Here is a 22613-nt window from a genome sequence, read left to right on the forward strand (position 1 = left end):
TTGAGCCTTTCCATATGACTTGGGATAAAAGCCATACCAGCATATAGGATCACTCAAGGAGCGTTAAAGGATCGATATTGACTTTTAGGATTGTTACATCAAATAGATGTCACTAGAGAGAGGAAGAGGACTTGATCTCAAGAGGTAATTTGCATATTTAATTGCCCAGAGGAGCATTGCATGTCTTATAAGTCTCCTCACACTGGCATGCCAGGTCTGGTACATCACTCTCCACAAGGAGAAGCCACTTATAGTCCATAGAACATGCTTCACTGTACCAAAGTCCGGTGGCGGCAGCTTTATACCACTCCGTCTGACACTTGGAATTGTGCTTGATGATGTACGGCTTGCAGGCAGCTCTTTGTCAATGAATGCCCATGCCATGAAGCGCCTGGTCCACAGCTTTTATACTGATGTTAATAGCAAAGGAGGATGGACTTTGCAGATATGGAGTCAGCAGAGCGTTCATGAATTTTCTGCTCCGGAGCACACGCTGACCCCGCTTTTATATTTTTATTAAGTTCCCACTTCATGGCAGAATTATTGCACTTCCTTCTTCTTTCAGTAACATCACTCACAGGAGATGGGGGAATATTTAAAAGAGAAGAAATGTAATGATTAGCCCCAGCGATGTCCTATTACAGGACCATGATTCTGTGAGTTCTTTAGATTGAGCCAATCTATCATTAATATTGGTAAACGCAGCCTGCACGGCGAGGGGCTGGGCGGTATGTGCACGGCGAGGGGCTGGGCGGTATGTGCACGGCGAGGGGCTGGGCGGTATGTGCACGGCGAGGGGCTGGACGGTATGTGCACGGCGAGGGGCTGGGCGGTATGTGCACGGCGAGGGGCTGGGCGGTATGTGCACGGCGAGGGGCTGGGCGGTATGTGCACGGCGAGGGGCTGGGACTGAATGGAAAACTGGAAATGAATGATTGAGAAGTGTGTCCCAATACTTTTGCTCACATAGTGTATACTGTCTCTAGTCTAGGGGTTTGCCCTATTGTGATGGTACCATTTTTTTTTTTCTCTTTAGTGAAAATTTTAAATAAAAACTTTTTTTAATCCGGTTGGTTCTGTTAACATCTCATTGTGATCCTACATTAAAATCTCCTAACATATATACGTGTAATGCACACAGGTATCTGGTCACTGAATGGGATGAAGCACTGATGGACAGATTGGTCATTATAAAGGAGTTGTTCAGGACTATATTATTTTGTTTTTACTATAGGCCTGAAAACTAACAGGCAGGCAGTTGCTAACAGAGTCAACTACCTGCCTGTTCTACTAGGCATTGGCTCAGAGAAGTCACCGACCGCTCCTACCAGCGATTCCGCTGTTCCAAGTCAATAGAGCAGCTCTTCCTCTCCCTGGCTGCCCTGTTATCGGGCGTGTCTGCCTGCGTCATGCTGACTGACAGCCAGTTACTCCCAGTTAGGCAGTGAGGGGCCGGCTGTCAATCAGCATGTTATCGGCAGTCACGCCCTGTCAATAGAGCAGAGCAGAAGACAAGCACCTGCTCTGTTGAAGTGATGTCACTCAACTGCCTGCAGGAACAGTCTGACAACTCTGAACTGGCAATGATTGGCACTGGGCTCGACAGGCAGGTAGTTAGCAACTAATTGCCTGCTAGTTCTTAGGACTGTATGAAAAATTTAAATAGTCCCAGCTAATCCTTTAATGGGGGCAAAACTGTCCTGACCTTATAGGGCTCAGACTGCTGCTGTCAGTAAGAGCCAGACTGATACCTGGCTCTTGTGTTTGGCACACAGGAGGTCCCATTGTGATATTGCAACACACCTGGAAGCAGTCTGAGTCGAATTACATAAGGACCTATATGGCTGGAGATGTGAGAAAGTTACCGAGATTTTCATTATACAGTAATTAAGCTTTACTTACAAGTCAATGGTAACAAGTAGGTGACAGAATAGCCGTGCAGGTTTTGTGCACATCCACCTACATGTTATACCTAATCAGTAGAGACATACATATACAGCACCCCACAAGGCCCAGGATTAGCAGGAATGAGCCCCATCTCATCAGATATTCCAATGCACAGCAGCCAGATTAAAGCAATCACTTTTGGGAGACAAAGCCCCTAGACATACCATTGCAACATAATTATACTTGCGTATAACTTGACGGATTCTCTTCATCTGTTCATCCAGGTTGCAGGCCCAGACCTCGCAGATGCGCTGGCTGTGGTCCACTGTTGCTGCCGGCATAGTGGTCCTGGGGGAGGGGCTCAGAGGGAGGCATCAAAATGTCGCACGTGGGCACAGAAGTGTTTCATAGGTGGAGGGCTGGGTTACTTCTACGAAGCTGAAAAAAGAGAAAGCATAAAAAGATGAGCTGACAAATCACTAGAGGCGAGGCAGGAAGATCCACCTTGAGCACATTGACACATCACAGATAGGCTGCAGATGTTACAGACCGTCTGTTGCGCATTACCGTACCAGCATGGTGGGCGAGATTGTACAGACTCATTCACACGTTATGAAAAAACCCAGGAACAGAAATTGCACTTTGGAACTGAAATCCACATGAATGTCATTTCTCTGTCTGCAGAATTGCTGCGGATTTACCTCTGAATTCAATCTCTGCACTACAAACGCCATGATGCAAATGTGCAGCAGTAATTCACACTCATGCTGGTTTCAAGTCCATGGTGACATTTCTGCTATGGATTTTCTTTGCAGCATGTGGATGAAATTTCACACGTGCTGTGTCCTTTCAGATGCCAACCAATTGTAAATTTAGTATTTGATGCCAGAAAAAGAAAGAAAGAGAAAGAGAGAGAGAGAGAGAGAGAGAGAGAGAGAGAGAGAGAGAGAGAGAGAGAGAGAGAGAGAGAGAGAGAGAGAGAGAGAGAGAGAGAGAGAGAGAGAGAGCGCGCTACCATGTAATGCATAGATGGGCTGGGCCTGCTAAGGTCAGAGCATCGTGTATGGAGCCCGTACAAGTGAAGGCCCCCTACACATTATAATGACATCTGTGGGGTCAGCCAACTGTCTACTGTGTATTGGGGGCCCCAGATAGAAGACGTTTGTGAGTTAAGATTTCACACGTTCAATTTCAGACTGACGATCCTTTTGTTCTCTGAGGGTGCTTTCATATTGTGTTCTGTGTCCCCGTCGGGGCATACATCTGAAATCCCCAGCAAAACGGGGTCCGGACGTATGCACCAAAGGGGCCATAGACTGTAATGGTGACGGCAGAGCAAATGTGACCTCTGCTGTGCACTATTTTCTGGAATGTACACCAACAGAAGACGGACACGCAGGTACATTCTACTATGTCTGAGTGTCCCCCTCATGTAGGCGTATACACCCGAAAAACGGTGCACAGCAGAGTTCACTTTCCCTAGGCCGCCACCACTGCCGTCTATGACACCGTTGGCATACACATCTGGACCCAGTTTTGAGGGTGATTTCAGACATCTGCCCTGATGGGGACATAGAACACAATGTGAAAGCACCCTTACGGATAAGCAGTCGCAAGAGAAGTCTGGCAGCGGCTCCCGCAGAAAACACAGGAGCGCTAGACAGCTGTTGGCTGAACGATCAGCTGGAGCATTGCTCGGGTGATTGCCATCAAAGTTCTGTGGAGGCTTTAAAAGAGAAGTTGACCAATCATCTATTTTTCTCAACGCTGTCGCTACATGATCATTCAGTTCGGCGGAGCAATCGTGTGTTCTCTGTGGGAAGCAGATGCCTGATCTTACTGGTGGTGGCTCATCTCCAACAGGAGCAAAGTACGGGAATGTTAGTCCAACAAGTCCACTACTTTTGTGAAAGAAATCTGCAGTCGGTAGAGAGGAGATGCCCCACAGGCAATACATAGCGGGCTGGTCCCACTTAGACTAATGTATATGGCCGCGTGGCCACTGTCAGCTCATCACTGACTTTTACAACACTGATTTTACACTGCATCTTAACCCCTGAGATGCTGCAGTCACTACTGCTTATCCTTGTCACTATCAGCAGGCCTTTAGGTGCTTTATGTTACCCTTCCAGTACACCACAATAATTAACATCTCCCATAGATATATACCTATTGGTCAATGTATTAAATACTTTTTTTTTTTTTTTTACATAATCACACACATTTTTGTCTGAAAACCCATCTAAGCTCTATGTAGAAACAGGAGGTCAATTTTCCCTGCATGAGCCATCAGTCACTGCAAACCTCAGTGGAAGGGGGAGGAGGGAGCAGCTGGGTCAGGAGTTGAAGTGGGGGATGACTCATGCAGGAGCAAGAGACTTCCTGTTTCTACATAGAGCAAAGAAAAGAATAACTAGCTGGGTAGAAAGGTAAAATGAGCAATTGTAAGTACACAGTGCTATATAATATGATGACTGCAATATATTAAGAGAATGATAGGAGTGCTTCTTTACGCAAGACCATGCAAGTCTAGTAAGAATGTGGTCTCAGGTATGTAAATCACATACTTGTGGTCATGTGACCACCTGCTCTCACCGCTGGCACCAGACAATTCTGAAAGCGTGCGGTTATTTTTTTTTTATTTTAGTTTTATTACAGGAGACAAGGGATTCAGTGGAGATAAGTGTTGAGTATAACGGCGTTTGTTATTTTTAAATAAAAATGTAAAACTGTGTTATGTCTTATTTCTAATAAAATACTTTATTCTGGCTGTGTCTTTATTTACCGTATAACTATAGGATTATTAACCCCTTCATGACCCAGTCTATTTTGACCTTAATGACCTGGCCATTTTTTGCAATTCTGACCAGTGTCCCTTTATGAGGTAATAACTCAGGAACGCTTCAATGCATCCTAGCGATTCTGAGACTGTTTTTTCATGACATATTGGGCTTCATGTTATTGGTAAATTTAGGTCGATAATTCTTGATTTTATTTGTGAAAAAAAACGGAAATTTGGCGAAAACTTTGAAAATTTTGCAATTTTCAAATTTTGAATTTTTATTCTGTTAAACTAGAGAGGTATGTGACACAAAATAGTTAATAAATAACATTTCCCACATGTCTACTTTAAATCAGCACAATTTTGGAAACAAATTTTTTTTTTGTTAGGAAGTTATAAGGGTTAAAATTTGACCAGTGATTTCTCATTTTTACAACAAAATTTACAAGACCATTTATTTTAGGGACCACCTCACATTTGAAGTCACTTTGAGGGGTCTATATGGCAGAAAATACCCAAAAGTGACACCATTCTAAAAACTGCACCCCTTAAGCTACTCAAAACCACATTCAAGAATATTAACCCTTCAGGTGCTTCACAGGAAATAAAGCCACATGAAAGGAAAAATGGACATTTTAATTTTTCCAACAAAAATTTTCATTTAGCATCAATTTTTTCATTTTCACGTGGGCAACAGGATAAAATGGATCCTAAAATTTGTTGGGCAATTTCTCCTGAGTACACCGATACCTCATATGTGGTCATAAACCACTGTTTGGGTGCACGGCAGGGCTCAGAAGGCAAGGAGCCATTTGACTTTTTGAATGGAAAATATGTTGGAATATTTAGCGGTTGCCTCGTTGCGTTTGTACAGCCCGTGTGCCTAAACATTGGAGCTCCCCCACAAGTGACCCCATTTTGGAAACTAGACCCTCCAAGGAACTTATCTAGATGCATAGTGAGTACTTTGAACCCCCAGGTGCTTCACAAATTGATCCATAAAAAAAAAAAAAAAAAAAAAGGACTTTTTTTTTTTTTCACAAAAATTTTCTTTTAGCCTCAGTTTTTTTATTTTCACATGGGCAACAGAGCCCTGAGTACACCGATACCTCATATGTGGTAATAAACCACTGTTTGGGTGCACGGCAGGGCCCGTAAAGGGAAAGAGCGCCATTTGACTTTTTGAATAGAAAATTAGCTCCAATCGTTAGCGGACACCATATTGCGTTTGGAGAGTCCCTGATGTGCCTAAACATTGGAGCTCCCCCACAAGTGTCCCCATTTTGGAAACTAGACCCCCGAAGGAACTTATCTAGATGTGTGGTGAGCACTTTGAACCCCAAGTGCTTCACAGAAGATTATAACGCAGAGCAGAGAAAATAAAAAATCATTTTTTTCCCCTCAAAAATGATTTTTTAGCCCGCTATTTTTTATTTTCACAAAGCTAACAGGAGAAATTAGACCCCAAAAGTTGTTGTCCAGTTTGTCCTGAGTACGCTGGTACCCCATATGTGGGGGAGAACCACTGTTTTGGTGCACGGTAGGGCTCAGAAGAGAAGGAGCGCCATTTGACTTTTTGAATGGAAAATTAGCTCCAATCGTTAGCGGACACCATGTCGTGTTTGGAGAGCCCCTGGGTGCCTAAACTTTGGAGTTCCCCCACAAATGACCCCATTTTGGAAACTAGACCCCCTAAGGAACTTATCTAGATGCATAGTGAGCACTTTGAACCCCCAGGTGCTTCACAGAAGTTTATAACGCAGAGCCGTGAAAATAAAAAATCATTTTTTTTCCTCAAAAAATGATTTTTTAGCCCGCTAGTTTTTATTTTCACAATAATAACAGGTGAAATTGGACCCCTAAAATTATTGTCCAGTTTCTCCTGAGTACGCTGGTACCCCATATGTGGGGGGGAACCACTGTTTGGGCACACGTCGGGGCTTGGAAGGGAAGTAGTGACGTTTTGAAATGCCGACTTGATGGAATGGTCTGCGGGCGTCATGTTACGTTTGCAGAGCCCCGGATGTGCCTAAACAGTAGAAACTCCCCACAAGTGACCCCATTTTGGAAAATAGACTCCCCCAAGGTACTTATCTAGTTGCATAGTGAGCATTTTGAACCCCCAAGTGCTTCACAGAAGTTTATAACACAGAGCCGTGAAAATAAAAAATCATTTTTTTTCCACAAAAATAATTATTTTAGCCCCCAATTTTTTATTTTCCCAAGGGTAACAGGAGAAATTAGACACCAAAAGTTGTTGTGCAATTTTTCCTGAGTATGCTGATACCACATATGTGGGGGTAAACCACTGTTTGGGCACACGTTGGGGCTCGGAATGGAGGGACCACTGTTTGACTTTTTGAACGCAAAATTGGCTAGAATAAATGGTGGCGCCAAGCAGTGGAAACCCTTAAATTCTAACTCCAACCCTAACCCCAACACACCCCTAACCCTAATCCCAACCCTAATCATAACCCTAACCACACCCCTAATCCTAATCCCAACTCTAACCCTAATCCCAACCCACCCCTAACCCTAATCTTAACCCTAACCCCAACCCTAATTCCAACCCTAACCCCAATTCTAACCCCAATTCTAACCCCAATTCTAACCCTAACCCTATTTCTAACCCTAACCCTATTTCTAACCCTATTTCTAACCCTAACCCTAATTCTAACCCTTATGGGAAAATAAAAATATATTCTTTATTTTATTATTTGTTCCTACCTATGGGGGTGATAAAGTAGGGGTTTATTTACTTTTTTTTTTTATTTTGATCACTGTGAGTTTATCACAGTGATCAAAATAAATGAATGAATCTGCAGCCGGCAAATTCCAGCGGGCGCACTGCGCACGCAACCGCCATTTTCCGAGATGACGGCGCCAATGATGCAGGACACCGGGACGGCCAGAGTGACAGGAGGTACCGGGAAGGGGAGCTGATGACGACTGCGGCGGCCGATCACTTCCGTCATTCGGTGGTGGCAGCCGATCGGTGCCGTCAGTTGTGGCGAGGGGTCTCATCGGTGTCTCCAGCCATGGCCGATGCTATTGCAGCATCGGCCATGGCTTGATTGTAATATTTCGCCAAATTTCATTGGTGAAATATTACAATCGCACTGTGCATGCACCCGCCATTTTCCAAGATGGCGGCGCCCATGATGCAGGACACCGGGACCTCCACAGGGACAGAAGGTACTGGGGAGGGTGAGGGGGGGGGGGGGATCGGAAGGCTGGGGGGAGCGGAGCTGATGATGACTGCGGCGGCCGATCGCTGCCATCAGTCGGTGGCGGCAGCCGATCGGTGCCGTCAGTCGTGGGGGGGTCAGATTAGTGTCTCCAGCCATGTCCGATGCTACTTCAGCATCGGCCATGGCTGGATTGGAATATTTCATCAAATTTCATTGATGAAATCTTAATATCGCTCTTATTGGCTTTCACTTTCAACAGCCAATCAGAGGGATCGTAGCCACGTGGGGGCTAAGCCACCCCCCTGTGGTGAAGTAGAAAGGGTCCTGTGTGTGTGGGTCGGGTGACCTTTCATTGACCCCGGTCACCTAACCCGCAGGAGGATTTATACCATGACACCTACGTAGGCGTCATGGGTCGTTTAGGCACGACTTTTCATGACGCCAACGTAGGCGTTATGGGTCGGGAAGGGGTTAATGGAGAGGCGTCTTATAGAAGCCTCTCCATTACCAAGCCGTGGGCTTGCTGTCACCTGACAATACAAAGGTGACATCAACCCCACAAATATGAACCCCACTTTCCATGACTACAGGGCGCATCTAATAGATGTGCCTTTTCTGTGCGGCTGTGGGCTGCTATTTTTAGGCTGGGGGGTCAATATCCATGGCCCTTACCAGCCTGAGAATACCATCCCCCAGCTGTCAGCTTTAGCAAGGCTGGTTGTCAAAAATGGGGGGACCCTGTGCCCTTTTTTTTTTTATTTAACCCCTTCACCCCCAAGGGTGGTTTGCACGTTCATGACCGGGCCAATTTTTACATTTCTGACCACTGTACCTTTATGAGGTCATAACTCCGGAACGCTTCCATGGATCCCGGTGATTCTGACATTGTTTTCTCGTGACATATTGTACTTCATGTTAGTGGTAAAATTTCATTCAAATAACTTGCGTTTATTTGTGGGAAAAACGGAAATTTGGCGAAAATTTTGAAAATTTCTCAATTTTCCAACTTTGAATTTTTATGCCCTTAAATCACAGAGATACAGCACACAAAAAACTTGATAACTAACATTTCCCACATGTTTACTTTACATCAGCATAATTTTGGAACAAAAAATTTTTTTTTGTTAGGAAGTTATAAGGGTTAAAAGTTGACCAGCGATTTCTCATTTTTACAACACCATTTTATTTTTAGGACCACATCACATTTGAGGTCACTTTGAGGGGTCTATATGATAGAAAATACCCAAAAGTGACACCATTCTAAAAACTGCACCCCTTAAGGTGCTCAAAACCACATTCAAGAAGTTTATTAACCCTTTAGGTGCATCACAGGAATTTTTTTGAATATTTAAAAAAAAAATGAACATCAAACTTTTTTTCACAAAAAAAATACTTCAGGTTCAATTTTTTTTATTTTACCAAGGGTAACAGGAGAAATTGGACTGCAAAAGTTATTGTGCAATTTGTCCTGAGCACGCTGATACCTGATATGTGGGGGGAACCACTGTTTCGGCGCATGGCAGAGCTCAGAATGGAAGGAGCGCCGTTTGACTTTTTCAATGCAAAATTGGCTGGAATTCAGATCGGACGCCATGTCACGTTTGGAGAATCCCTGATGTACCTAAACCCCCTACAAGTGACCCCATTTTGGAAACTAGACCCCCCAAGGAACTTATCTAGATGTGTGGTGAGAACTTTGAACCCACAAGGGCTTTACAGAAGTTTATAACGTACAGTGGTAGAATTAAAAAATCATATTTTTTCCACAAAAATGATCTTTTCACCCCAATTTTTATTTTCCCAAGGTTAACAGGACCCTAAAAGTTATTGTGCAATTTGTCCTGAGTACGCTGATACCCCACATGTGGGGGTAAACCACTATTTGGGCGCATGGAAGAGCTCGGAAGGGAAGCAGCGCCATTTCACGTTTTTGGCTGGAATTGAGATCGGACACCATGTCGCGATTGGAAAACCCCTGATGTACCAAAACAGTGGAAACCCCCCACAAATGACACCATTTTGGAAACTAGACCCCCTAAGGAACTTATCTAGATGTGTGGTGAGAACTTTGAACCCCCAAGGGCTTCACAGAAGTTTATAACATAAAGCCGTACAATTAAAAAATCATATTTTTTCCACAAAAATGATCTTTTTACCCTCAATTCTTATTTTTCCAAGGGTAACAGGACCCTAAAAGTTATTGTGCAATTTGTCCTGAGTACGCTGATACCACACATGTGGGGGTAAACCACTATTTGGGCGCATGGCAGAGCTCGGAAGGGAAGCAGCGCCATTTGATGTTTTTGGCTGGAATTGAGATCGGACACCATGTCGCGATTGGAAAACCCCTGATGTACCTAAACAGTGGAAACCCCCCCCCAAATGACACCATTTTGTAAACTAGACCCCCCAAGGAACTTATCTAGATGTGTGGTGAGCACTTTGAACCCCCCCAGTGCTTCACAGAAGTTTATAACGCCCGGGCGTGAAAATAAAAAATTCGTATTTTTTCCACAAACATGATCTTTTAGTCACCATTTTTTTATTTTCCCAAGGGTACCAGGAGAAATTGGACCCCAAAAGTTGTTGTCCAATTTGTCCTGAGTATGATGATACCCCATATGTGGGAGAAAACTACTGTATGGACACACGTCAGGGCTCGGAAGGGAAGTAGTGACGTTTTGGAATGCAGACTTTGATGGAATGGTCTGCGGGTGTCATGTTGCCTTTGGAGAGCCCCTAATGTACCCAAACAGTGGAAACCCCCCACAAATGACCCCATTTTGAAAACTAGACCCCCTAAGGAACTTATCTAGATGTGAGGTGAGCACTTTGAACCCCCCCCAAGGGCTTCACAGAAGTTTATAATGCCAGGGCATGAAAATAAAAAAATCGTATTTTTTCCACAAACATAATCAATTAGTCTCCAATTTTTTCATTTTCCCAAGGGTAACAGGAGAAATTGGACCCCAAAAGTTGTTGTCCAATTTGTCATGAGTACGCTGACACCCCATATGTGGGAGAAAACTACTGTATGGACACACGTCGGGGCTCGGAAGGGAAGCAGTGACATTTTGGAATGCAGACTTTGATGGAATGGTCTGCGGGTGTCATGTGCGTTTGGAGAGCCCCTGATGTACCTAAACTATTGAAACTCCCCACAAGTGACCCCATTTTGGACGCTAGCCCCCCACGGAACTTATCTAGATGTGTGGTGAGCACTTTGAACCCCCAAGTGCTTCACAGAAGTTTATAACGCTCGGACGTGAAAATAAAAAAATTATTTTTTTCCACAAAAATGATATTTTTGCCCCCAATTTTTTATTTTCCTAAGGGTAACAGGAGAAATTGGACCCCAAAAATTGTTTTGCAATTTGACCTGAGTAGGCTGATACCCTACATGTGGGGGTAAACCACTGTTTGGGCGCCTGGCAGAGCTTGGAAGGGAAGAAGCACCATTTGACTTTTTCAACTCAGAATTGGCTGGAATTGAGATCAGACGCCATGTTGCATTTGGAGAGCCCCTGATGTGCCCAAACAGTGGAAACCCCCAATTCTAACTCCAACCCGAACCCCAACACACCCCTAACCCTAATCTCAGCCCTAACCGAAAAATGGAAATAAATACATTTTTTTTATTTTATTATTTTTCCCTAACTAAGGGGGTGATAACGGGGGGTTTTATTTACTATTTATGGCGGTTTTTATGTTTGGCAGCTGTCACACGCTAAAAGACGCTTTTTATTGTAAAAATAGTTTTTGCATCACCACATATTGAGAGCTCTAATTTTTCCCATATTTTGACCCACCGAGTCATGTGAGGTCTTATTTTTTGCGGTATGGTATCATTTTCGGGCACGTGACATTTTTTGATCACTTTTTATTCCGATTTTTGGGACGCAGAATGAACAAAAACCAGCGTTTCATGAATTTCTTTTGGGGGGGGGTGCGTTTACACCGTTCCGCGTGCGATAAAATTGATAAAGCGGTTTTATTCTTCGGGTCAGTACGCTTACAGAGATACCTTATTTAGGTCTTTTTTTATGTTTTGTCGGTTTTATGCAATGAAAACTATTTTATATAAAAAATAATTATTTTTGCATCGCTTTATTCTGCGAGCTATAACTTTTTTATTTTTTCGCTGATGATGCTGTGTGGTGGCTCGTTTTTTGCGGGACAAGATGACGTTTTCAGCGGTACCATGGATATTTATATGCATCTTTTTGATCGCGCGTTATTACACTTTTTGTTTGGCGGTATGATAATAAATCATTATTTTTTGCTTCGTTTTTTATTTTTATTTTTTAAGGGGTTCGCTAAAGGGGTTAACTAATGGGACAGTTTTATAGGGCGGGTCGTTACGGACGCGGCGATACCTAATATGTGTACTTTTATTGTTTTTTTTTTTATTCCTAAAAAATGGATTTGGGGGAATATTTTTTTTTTTTTCTAATTTATTTGGCGATTTTTTTAAATTTATTTTAACATTTTTTTTTAACTTTATTAAATAGTCCCAGGTGGGACATCACTGTCCTGTGACAGATTGCTGATCTGTCACATCACAGATCACTGTGACAGATCAGCAATCTGTCACAGGCACTGCAGAAGGCTTCCTCATGCCTGCGCTTTGCAGGCACTGAGGAAGCCAGCTTCCTGCAGGCCCCCGAAGGCCCCCGTCGCCATCTTGGATTCGGGGGCCTGCAGGAAAGGAGCCCCCCGCAGCAGCGCTGCACATTGCGCTGCCGTGGGGCGCTCAGGGAAGCACGGAGGGAGCCCCCTCCCTGTCGATGCTTCCCTTTAACCCCCGGTACACCGCGATCATGTTTGATCGCGGTGTGCAAGGGGTTAACGTGTCGGGGGCGGTCCGTGACCGCCCTTGACACATTGTGCCGGGTGTCAGCTGTGATAATCAGCTGACACCCGGCCTCGATCAGCGGCACTCACCACGTGGGCGCCGCTGATCGCGGTAGACGTACTATCCCGTCCATGGGCATAGGGGCCCGGGTCCCATGGACGGGATAGTACGTCTCATGTCAGGAAGGGGTTAAAAAACATTAAAAAAAACAGCATGGGGACCACTCTATTCTTGATAAACAGCCTTGCTGACAACTGAGGATTGCAGCCCCCAGCTGTCAGTTTTGCCTGGCTGGCTTAAAAAAAAATACATGGGAGCGCACGCTGTTTTTTTATTCATTTATATATTTATAGCGCAGGAGGTGGGTAAGGAATACTCACATCAACTGCTCCTGCTGTCACTGTTATTAGTGGCAGCAGGTGTAGGCTAACGGGAGTAATAGTCCCATCAGAAATCGCCTGCTGTCATTGTTCTCACTTGAATATAACTCATAATTCTCCCCAGCTCGTGCTGATCGCCGGCATCGCAGGGGAGAATGATGAGGGCTGTCTTCAGTACCCGGAGCCGGGGAACAACGCTTACTGTACTGCTTCTTCCCTGGTGCCAGTGTGTGTCACTTGGATGACATCCATGTGCACGTGTGTGGGACGTTTTGCGGCCCCAGTGGACAGTAAAAAAACGGACATGTCAGCATGTTTTTCCCATGGACACACAGTCCGTGGAAACACACTGCCATGTACACAGACCCATTCACTTGAATGGGTCTACATATATGCAAGTGTCTCTGGTATGTGTGAAAACTGTCACCACGCGTACTGGAGACATGGATGTGTGAAAGAGCCCTAAGCGCAAGAGAAATTGACAAGGTACAGATATGAAACACACTGCAGGCCAGTTTATGCTGCTTTAAAAGGAAGCATAGTGGGCATGAGATTTCTATAAATTTCATCCACTTTGCTGGAACTGCAAGACGCTGCATTTTTGACACAAAGTCAAAAACTCACTAAAAGCTCATCCCGGGAACATAGCCTAAAGTTAGAAGCTGTGATTTGGCTGTTAGAGGGTTAAATGAGGCAGAAGCGCCTGTGTGCAACCTGCTCAGAATCACACAGCTCGTCTTGTATTCTATTGCAGTCCCAGAACTTATGAGCCGGCGCCTTGCAGAGTTCCATCATGCCACACTCCCTGCACATGTACCTACTCGCTGCCCAATCTAGGAGCTTAGTTGCCCCCATTAATGGTAAAAGACAATTGGGGGATGGAGCGAAAATAGAATATTCAATATTGACAAAAATCAGAATTGTGCCATTAGCTGGGCCCAAATATCAGCCTGTCATTGATATTTGTAAAGAAAAGAGTGGCTCCAAACCACAGAACAAGTGGGAATCTTTCCACTAGAGCTTTACTCCCTGTAGGTGCCACTCCTGATTTTGGCTTAGAAACACAGACCAAATACTTGTGTGTGAATGACGCTAGGTTTGGTTTAGATGAGTGTATGAAAAATCCTCCCTTTTTCATTCAGAAAACAAAACAGACGTTTTTTATCCATATTCCATCTATCTGCATCAGTGTCATCCGATTTTATACATCAGCAGCTAAATAAAAAAAATTTACAAGACCAAATAAAGTTTCACACGATAAAAATTGCAATATATTAGTATAGGGTCTTTTTTTCTCTGTGCACCCATAGATTTGAATGGACGAGACTCATCCAAAAAAAAGATAATAGTGTAATAGCTTCCCCTGACATATAAATTGCCATAAATACACCAAATGGAGGCCAAAAATACAGTGCCTTACGAAAGTATTCAGCCCCCTGGAACTTTTCAACCTTTTCGTACATATCATGCTTCAAACAAAGATTCCAAATGTAAATTTTGGTGAAGAATCAACAACAAGTGGGACACAATTGCGAAGTTGAATGAAATTTATTGGTTATTTTAAATTTTTGTGGAAATTCAAAAACTGAAAAGTGGTGGGCGTGCAATATTATTCGGCCCCTTTAATACTTTGTTGCGCCTCCTTTAGCTGCGATTACAGCTGCAAGTCGCTTGGGGTATGTCTTTATCAGTTTTGTACATTGAGAGACTGAAATTCTTGCCCATTCTTCCTTGGCAAACAGCTCAAGCTCAGTGAGGTTTGATGGAGATCGTTTGTGAACAGCAGTTTTCAGCTCTTTCCACAGATTCTCGATTGGATTCAGGTCTGGGCTTTGACTTGGCCATTCTAACACCTGGATACGTTTATTTGTGAACCATTCCATTATAGATTTTGCTTTATGTTTGGGATCATTGTCTTGTTGGAAGACAAATCTCCTTCCCAGTTTCAGGTCTTTTGCAGACTCAAACAGGTTTTCTTCAAGAATGGTCTGTATTTGGCTCCATCCATCTTCCCATCAATTTTAACCATCGTCCCTGTCCCTGCTGAAGAAAAGCAGGCCCAAACCATGATGCTGCCACCACCATGTTTGACAGTGGGGATGGTGTGTTCAGGGTGATGAGCTGTGTTGCCTTTACGCCAAACATATCGTTTGGCATTGTTGCCAAAAGTTCGATTTTGGTTTCATCTGACCAGAGCACCTTCTTCCACATGTTTGGTGTGTCTCCCAGGTGGCTTGTTGCAAACTTTAAACAACACTTTTTATGGATATCTTTGAGAAATGGCTTTCTTCTTGCCACTTTTCCATAAAGACCAGATTTGTGCAGTGTACGACTGATTGTTGTCCTATGGACAGACTGTCCCACCTCAGCTGTAGATCTCTGTAGTTCCATCCAGAGTGATCATGGGCCTCTTGGCTGCATCTCTGATCAGTCTTCTCCTTGTTTGAGATGAAAGTATAGAGGGACGGCCGGGTCTTGGTAGATTTGCAGTGGTATGATACTCCTTCCATTTCAATTTGATCGCTTGCACAGTGCTCCTTGGGATGTTTAAAGTTTTGGATATCATTTTGCATCCAAATCCGGCTTTAAACTTCTCCTCAACAGTATCACAGACCTGCCTGTTGTGTTCCTTGGTCTTCATGATGCTCTCTGTGCTTCAAACAGAACTCTGAGACTATCACAGAGCAGGTGCATTTATACGGAGACTTGATTACACACAGGTGGATTATATTTATCATCATTAATCATTTAGGACAACATTGGAACATTCAGAGATCCACAATGTCCACAATGAACTTCTGGAGTGAGTTTGCTGCACTGAAAGTAAAAGGGGCCGAATAATACTGCACGCCCCCCACTTTTCAGTTTTTAAATTTCCACAAAAATTTAAAATAACCTATAAATTTCATTCAACTTCACAATTGTGTTCCACTTGTTGTTGATTCTTCACCAAAAATTTACATTTGGTATCTTTATGTTTGAAGCATGACATGTGGGAAAAGGTTGAAAAGTTCCAGGGGGGCCGAATACTTTTGCAAGGCATTTTATTTTCTTTCGACCTCTGTCGGGCCAGCGTGTGCATGCAGAGCGATCGCCAGACTGAGCTTCCCTACAAAGAAGTGTATACCATGCAGTATGTTTCTTTCCTATGGTTCCCTATGGTGGACAGATGCCTCAGTGTCCAGCCTGCCTGTGTTCACCGTCAGGTGCAGAACTCCTGAGTGTTGGGAACCACCATAATGAGCACATAGGTTTATTGAGGTACTCATAGGAGCCACAACGGAAAAACATCCTAAAGTGCTTAGCCAGACCTCACTAATACAACATCATTGCTGATGTTTCCATCTTCTACATGAAATACTAGATTGTACGAGCAGAAGCATTAATTTACTAAGGTGAAAGCATGATGTTACTGACAATGAACCTGCAGTCATTAAGAGTAAGTGCACACGTTGCGGATTACCCTGCGGATTTTTCCACGAGGATTTTGCTGAATCCGCAGGTAAAATGACCTACGTTTTACCTGCGGATTTTCTGCAGTTGTTGTGCGGAAGGGGACAGCACAGCCTGACACTGCACACGGGTCACTGTGCTGCTCTGCAGGGGACAGCACAGCCTGACACTGCACACGGGTCACTGTGCTGCTCGGCAGGGGACAGCACAGCCTGACACTGCACACGGGTCGCTGTGCTGCTCTGCAGGGGATAGCACAGCCTGACACTGCACACGGGTCACTGTGCTGCTCTGCAGGGGATAGCACAGCCCGACACTGCACACGGGTCACTTTGCTGCTCTGCAGGGGATAGCACAGCCTGACACTGCACACGGGTCAATGTGCTGCTCTGCAGGGGACAGCACAGCTTGACACTGCACACGGGTCACTGTGCTGCTCTGCAGGGGACAGCACAGCTTGACACTGCACACGGGTCACTGTGCTGCTCTGCAGGGGATAGCACAGCCTGACACTGCACACGGGTCACTGTGCTGCTCTGCAGGGGACAGCACAGCTTGACACTGCACACGGGTCACTGTGCTGCTCTGCAGGGGATAGCACAGCCTGACACTGCACACGGGTCACTACTGCTCTGCAGGGGATAGCGCAGCCTGACACTGCACATGGGTCACTACTGCTCTGCAGGGGACAGCACAGCCTGACACTGCAAACGGGTCACTGAGCTGCTCTGCAGGGGACAGCACAGCCTGACACTGCACATGGGTCACTGTGCTGCTCTGCAGGGGATAGCACAGCCCGACACTGCACATGGGTCACTACTGCTCTGCAGGGGACAGCACAGCCTGACACTGCACACGGGTCACTGTGCTGCTCTGCAGGGGACAGCACAGCCTGACACTGCACATGGGTCACTACTGCTCTGCAGGGGATAGCACAGACTGACACTGCACATGGGTCACTACTGCTCTGCAGGGGATAGCACAGACTGACACTGCACATGGGTCACTGTGCTGCTCTGCAGGGGACAGCACAGCCTGACACTGCACATGGGTCACTGTGCTGCTCTGCAGGGGATTGCACAGTCCGACACTGCACACGGGTCACTATGCTGCTCTGCAGGGGACAGCAAAGCCTGACACTGCACACGAGTCACAGTGCTGCTCTGCAGGGGACAGCGCAGCCTGACACTGCACACGGGTCACTGTGCTGCTCTGCAGGGGATAGCACAGTCCGACACTGCACACGGGTCACTATGCTGCTCTGCAGGGGATAGCACAGCCCGACACTGCACACGGGTCACTGTGCTGCTCTGCAGGGGATAGCACAGCCCGACACTGCACACGGGTCACTGTGCTGCTCTGCAGGGGATAGCACAGCCTGACACTGCACACGGGTCACTGTGCTGCTCTGCAGGGGACAGCACAGCTTGACACTGCACACGGGTCACTGTGCTGCTCTGCAGGGGACAGCACAGCTTGACACTGCACACGGGTCACTGTGCTGCTCTGCAGGGGATAGCACAGCCTGACACTGCACACGGGTCACTGTGCTGCTCTGCAGGGGATAGCACAGCCTGACACTGCACACGGGTCACTGTGCTGCTCTGCAGGGGATAGCACAGCCCGACACTGCACACGGGTCACTGTGCTGCTCTGCAGGGGATAGCACAGCCTGACACTGCACACGGGTCACTACTGCTCTGCAGGGGATAGCGCAGCCTGACACTGCACACGGGTCACTACTGCTCTGCAGGGGATAGCGCAGCCTGACACTGCACATGGGTCACTACTGCTCTGCAGGGGACAGCACAGCCTGACACTGCACACGGGTCACTACTGCTCTGCAGGGGACAGCGCAGCCTGACACTGCACATGGGTCACTACTGCTCTGCAGGGGATAGCGCAGCCTGACACTGCACATGGGTCACTACTGCTCTGCAGGGGACAGCGCAGCCTGACACTGCACACGGGTCACTACTGCTCTGCAGGGGACAGCGCAGCCTGACACTGCACATGGGTCACTACTGCTCTGCAGGGGACAGCACAGCCTGACACTGCACACGGGTCACTACTGCTCTGCAGGGGACAGCGCAGCCTGACACTGCACATGGGTCACTACTGCTCTGCAGGGGATAGCGCAGCCTGACACTGCACATGGGTCACTACTGCTCTGCAGGGGACAGCACAGCCTGACACTGCACACGGGTCACTACTGCTCTGCAGGGGACAGCGCAGCCTGACACTGCACATGGGTCACTACTGCTCTGCAGGGGATAGCGCAGCCTGACACTGCAGATGGGTCACTACTGCTCTGCAGGGGATAGCGCAGCCTGACACTGCACATGGGTCACTACTGCTCTGCAGGGGATAGCACAGGTGCCAGTTATATGTTGGAATTATCCTAGACACCTTATTTCCTGCAGCCCCTGACACCAATCCATTGTGACAATGACAATGGCAGCCTCTCCTGCCTGCATTCATGCCCCCCCCCGCGCCCAGAGCCACGTGAGGGGATGCTCACCGCACCCCTTACCTCCCACTATGTATGCTCACCAATAGGTCTCCCCAGGCTCAGTCCCGCGTCACGGCAGCTCACAAGGGATCTTCTAGGCCAACTACGTCATCAGCGCGACCCCCCTCCACAGCAGGTGACCTCCTCCGTCTGGCGCCGGGTGATGACGTCACCTTTCAGACTGGCTGCTGGGCCAGGTCCCGCCCATGTGATGTGAGTCGTCACGGAACTGTCACAAGCTGCGACCCGTAGAAAGCGATCACGAAGGCAGAGCTTGCATAATGATGTACACAGCACGCCGGGGCTAAGGTCCGTGCAGCCCGGAGCACATACATGTCCGGCCCGTACCGCTCCCGGTGTGTGAGCCCAGGAGTGCCCGCACTGCCGCCCGTGTGACCTGAGGACGGCGAGCGGACTGTCTGCTGAGCGGATAATCCCCATCATCCCAACTCTCCACAACAACAGCTGCACCATCCTCCTCCTGCCCGGGATCACTGGCACCATGAGTTGGCTCTTCTCTAAGAGCCCCCGACCTCTGCCTCCTCTCACCAGCCTCCAGCAGCAGAAGCAGCGGCAGATCGACTCTCTGAAGGCTTGTCATAGCAAGTGAGTGCCCACATGTATGCCCGGTGTGTATTATACCCGTGCCCAGATGTGTGCCCGGTGTGTATTATATGTGTGCCCGGTGTGTATTATACCCGTGCCCTGATGTGTGCCCGGTGTGTATTATACCTGTGCCCGGTGTGTATTATACCCGTGCCCGGTGTGTATTATACCCGTGCCCTGATGTGTGCCCGGTGTGTATTATATATGTGCCCGGTGTGTATTATACCCGTGCCCTGATGTGTGCCCGGTGTGTATTATATGTGTGCCCGGTGTGTATTATACCCGTGCCCTGATGTGTGCCCGGTGTGTATTATATGTGTGCCCGGTGTGTATTATACCCGTGCCCTGATGTGTGCCCGGTGTGTATTATATGTGTGCCCGGTGTGTATTATACCCGTGCCCTGATGTGTGCCCGGTGTGTATTATACCCGTGCCCTAATGTGTGCCCGGTGTGTATTATACCCGTGCCCTAATTTGTGCCCGGTGTGTGTATTATACCCGTGCCCTGATGTGTGCCCGGTGTGTATTATACCCGTGCCCTGATGTGTGCCCGGTGTGTATTATACCCGTGCCCTGATGTGTGCCCGGTGTGTATTATACCCGTGCCCTGATGTGTGCTCGGTGTGTGTATTATACCCGTGTCCTAATGTGTGCCCGGTGTGTATTATATGTGTGCCCGGTGTGTATTATACCCGTGCCCTGATGTGTGCCCGGTGTGTATTATATGTGTGCCCGGTGTGTATTATACCCATGCCCTGATGTGTGCCTGGTGTGTATTATATGTGTGCCCGGTGTGTATTATACCCGTGCCCTGATGTGTGCCCGGTGTGTATTATATGTGTGCCCGGTGTGTATTATACCCGTGCCCTGATGTGTGCCCGGTGTGTATTATACCCGTGCCCTGATGTGTGCCCGGTGTGTATTATATGTGTGCCCGGTGTGTATTATACCCGTGCCCTGATGTGTGCCCGGTGTGTATTATACCCGTGCCCTGATGTGTGCTCGGTGTGTGTATTATACCCGTGTCCTAATGTGTGCCCGGTGTGTATTATATGTGTGCCCGGTGTGTATTATACCCGTGCCCTGATGTGTGCCCGGTGTGTATTATATGTGTGCCCGGTGTGTATTATACCCGTGCCCTGATGTGTGCCTGGTGTGTATTATATGTGTGCCCGGTGTGTATTATACCCGTGCCCTGATGTGTGCCCGGTGTGTATTATATGTGTGCCCGGTGTGTATTATACCCGTGCCCTGATGTGTGCCCGGTGTGTATTATACCCGTGCCCTAATGTGTGCCCGGTGTGTATTATACCCGTGCCCTAATTTGTGCCCGGTGTGTGTATTATACCCGTGCCCTGATGTGTGCCCGGTGTGTATTATACCCGTGCCCTGATGTGTGCCCGGTGTGTATTATACCCGTGCCCTAATGTGTGCTCGGTGTGTGTATTATACCCGTGCCCTAATGTGTGCCCCGGTGTGTGTATTATACCTGTGCCCTAATGTGTGCCCCGGTGTGTGTATTATACCCGTGCCCTGATGTGTGCCCGGTGTGTATTATACCCGTGCCCTAATGTGTGCCCCGGTGTGTGTATTATACCCGTGCCCTAATGTGTGCCCGGTGTGTGTATTATACCCGTGCCCTGATGTGTGCCCGGTGTGTGTATTATACCCGTGCCCTGATGTGTGCCCGGTGTGTATTATATCTGTGCCCTGATGTGTGCCCGGTGTGTATAATACCTGAGCCCGGTGTGTATTATACCCGTGCCCTAATGTGTGCCCCGGTGTGTGTATTATACCTGTGCCCTAATGTGTGCCCGGTGTGTGTATTATACCCGTGCCCTGATCTGTGCCCGGTGTGTATTATACCCGTGCCCTGATGTGTGCCCTGATGTGTGCCCGGTGTGTATTATATCTGTGCCCTGATGTGTGCCCTGTGTGTATTATATCTGTGCCCTGATGTGTGCCCGGTGTGTATTATATGTGTGCCCGGTGTGTGTTATACCTGTGCCCTGATGTGTGCCCGGTGTGTATTATACCTGTGACCTGATGTGTGCCCGGTGTGTGTATTATACCCGTGCCCTGATGTGTGCCCCGTGTGTGTATTATACCTGTGCCCTAATGTGTACCCCGGTGTGTGTATTATACCTGTGCCCTAATGTGTGCCCGGTGTGTGTATTATACCTGTGCCCTAATGTGTGCCCGGTGTGTGTATTATACCTGTGCCCTAATGTGTGCCCGGGGTGTGTATTATACCTGTGCCCTGATGTGTGCCCCGTGTGTGTTATACCTGTGCCCTGATGTGTGCCCCGGTGTATGTATTATACCTGTGCCCTGATGTGTGCCCTGGTGTATGTATTATACCTGTGCCCTGATGTGTGCCCTGGTGTATGTATTATACCTGTGCCCTGATGTGCCCCGGTGTGTGTATTATACCTGTGCCCGGTGTGTGTCCCTGTGTGTGTGTATTCTACCCGTGCCCTAATGTGTGCCCCGGTGTGTGTATTATACCCGTGCCCTAATGTGTGCCCGGTGTGTATTATACCCGTGCCCTAATGTGTGCCCGGTGTGTATTATACCCGTGCCCTGATGTGTGCCCGGTGTGTATTATACCCGTGCCCTGATGTGTGCCCGGTGTGTGTATTATACCCGTGCCCTGATGTGTGCCCGGTGTGTGTATTATACCCGTGCCCTGATGTGTGCCCGGTGTGTGTATTATACCCGTGCCCTAATGTGTGCCCGGTGTGTGTATTATACCCGTGCCCTAATGTGTGCCCGGTGTGTGTATTATACCCGTGCCCTGATGTGTGCCCCGGTGTGTGTATTATACCTGTGCCCTGATGTGAGCCCGGTGTGTATTATACCTGTGCCCTGATGTGTGCCCCGGTGTGTGTATTATACCTGTGCCCTGATGTGTGCCCGGTGTGTATTATACCTGTGCCCTGATGTG

The 22613-nt window shown here is 47.3% G+C and overlaps 2 protein-coding genes across 2 annotated transcripts in view; one reads left to right on the forward strand and one right to left on the reverse strand.

Moving 5' to 3' along the window:
• Nucleotides 1–19256, reverse strand: part of CNOT7 (CCR4-NOT transcription complex subunit 7) — a 58818-nt gene extending 39562 nt beyond the window's left edge. Inside the window, exons 1-2 of the mRNA XM_073583615.1 lie at nt 19102–19256; nt 2112–2325 (exon numbers count right to left, since the gene is read on the reverse strand). Of these exons, the coding sequence (XP_073439716.1) occupies nt 2112–2228 (117 nt within the window). The 5' untranslated portion in view covers nt 2229–2325; nt 19102–19256. The remainder of the gene's footprint in view (nt 1–2111; nt 2326–19101) is intronic.
• The window catches only part of VPS37A (VPS37A subunit of ESCRT-I), a 49516-nt gene continuing 46150 nt past the window's right edge, over nt 19248–22613 (forward strand). Inside the window, exon 1 of the mRNA XM_073583614.1 lies at nt 19248–19666. Coding sequence (XP_073439715.1) covers nt 19563–19666 — 104 coding nt within the window. The 5' untranslated portion in view covers nt 19248–19562. The remainder of the gene's footprint in view (nt 19667–22613) is intronic.

Source organism: Dendrobates tinctorius, unplaced genomic scaffold (assembly GCF_039654945.1).
Source record: "Dendrobates tinctorius isolate UK_male_01 unplaced genomic scaffold, ASM3965494v1 ptg000079l, whole genome shotgun sequence".
Taxonomy (NCBI): Eukaryota; Metazoa; Chordata; class Amphibia; order Anura; family Dendrobatidae; genus Dendrobates; species Dendrobates tinctorius.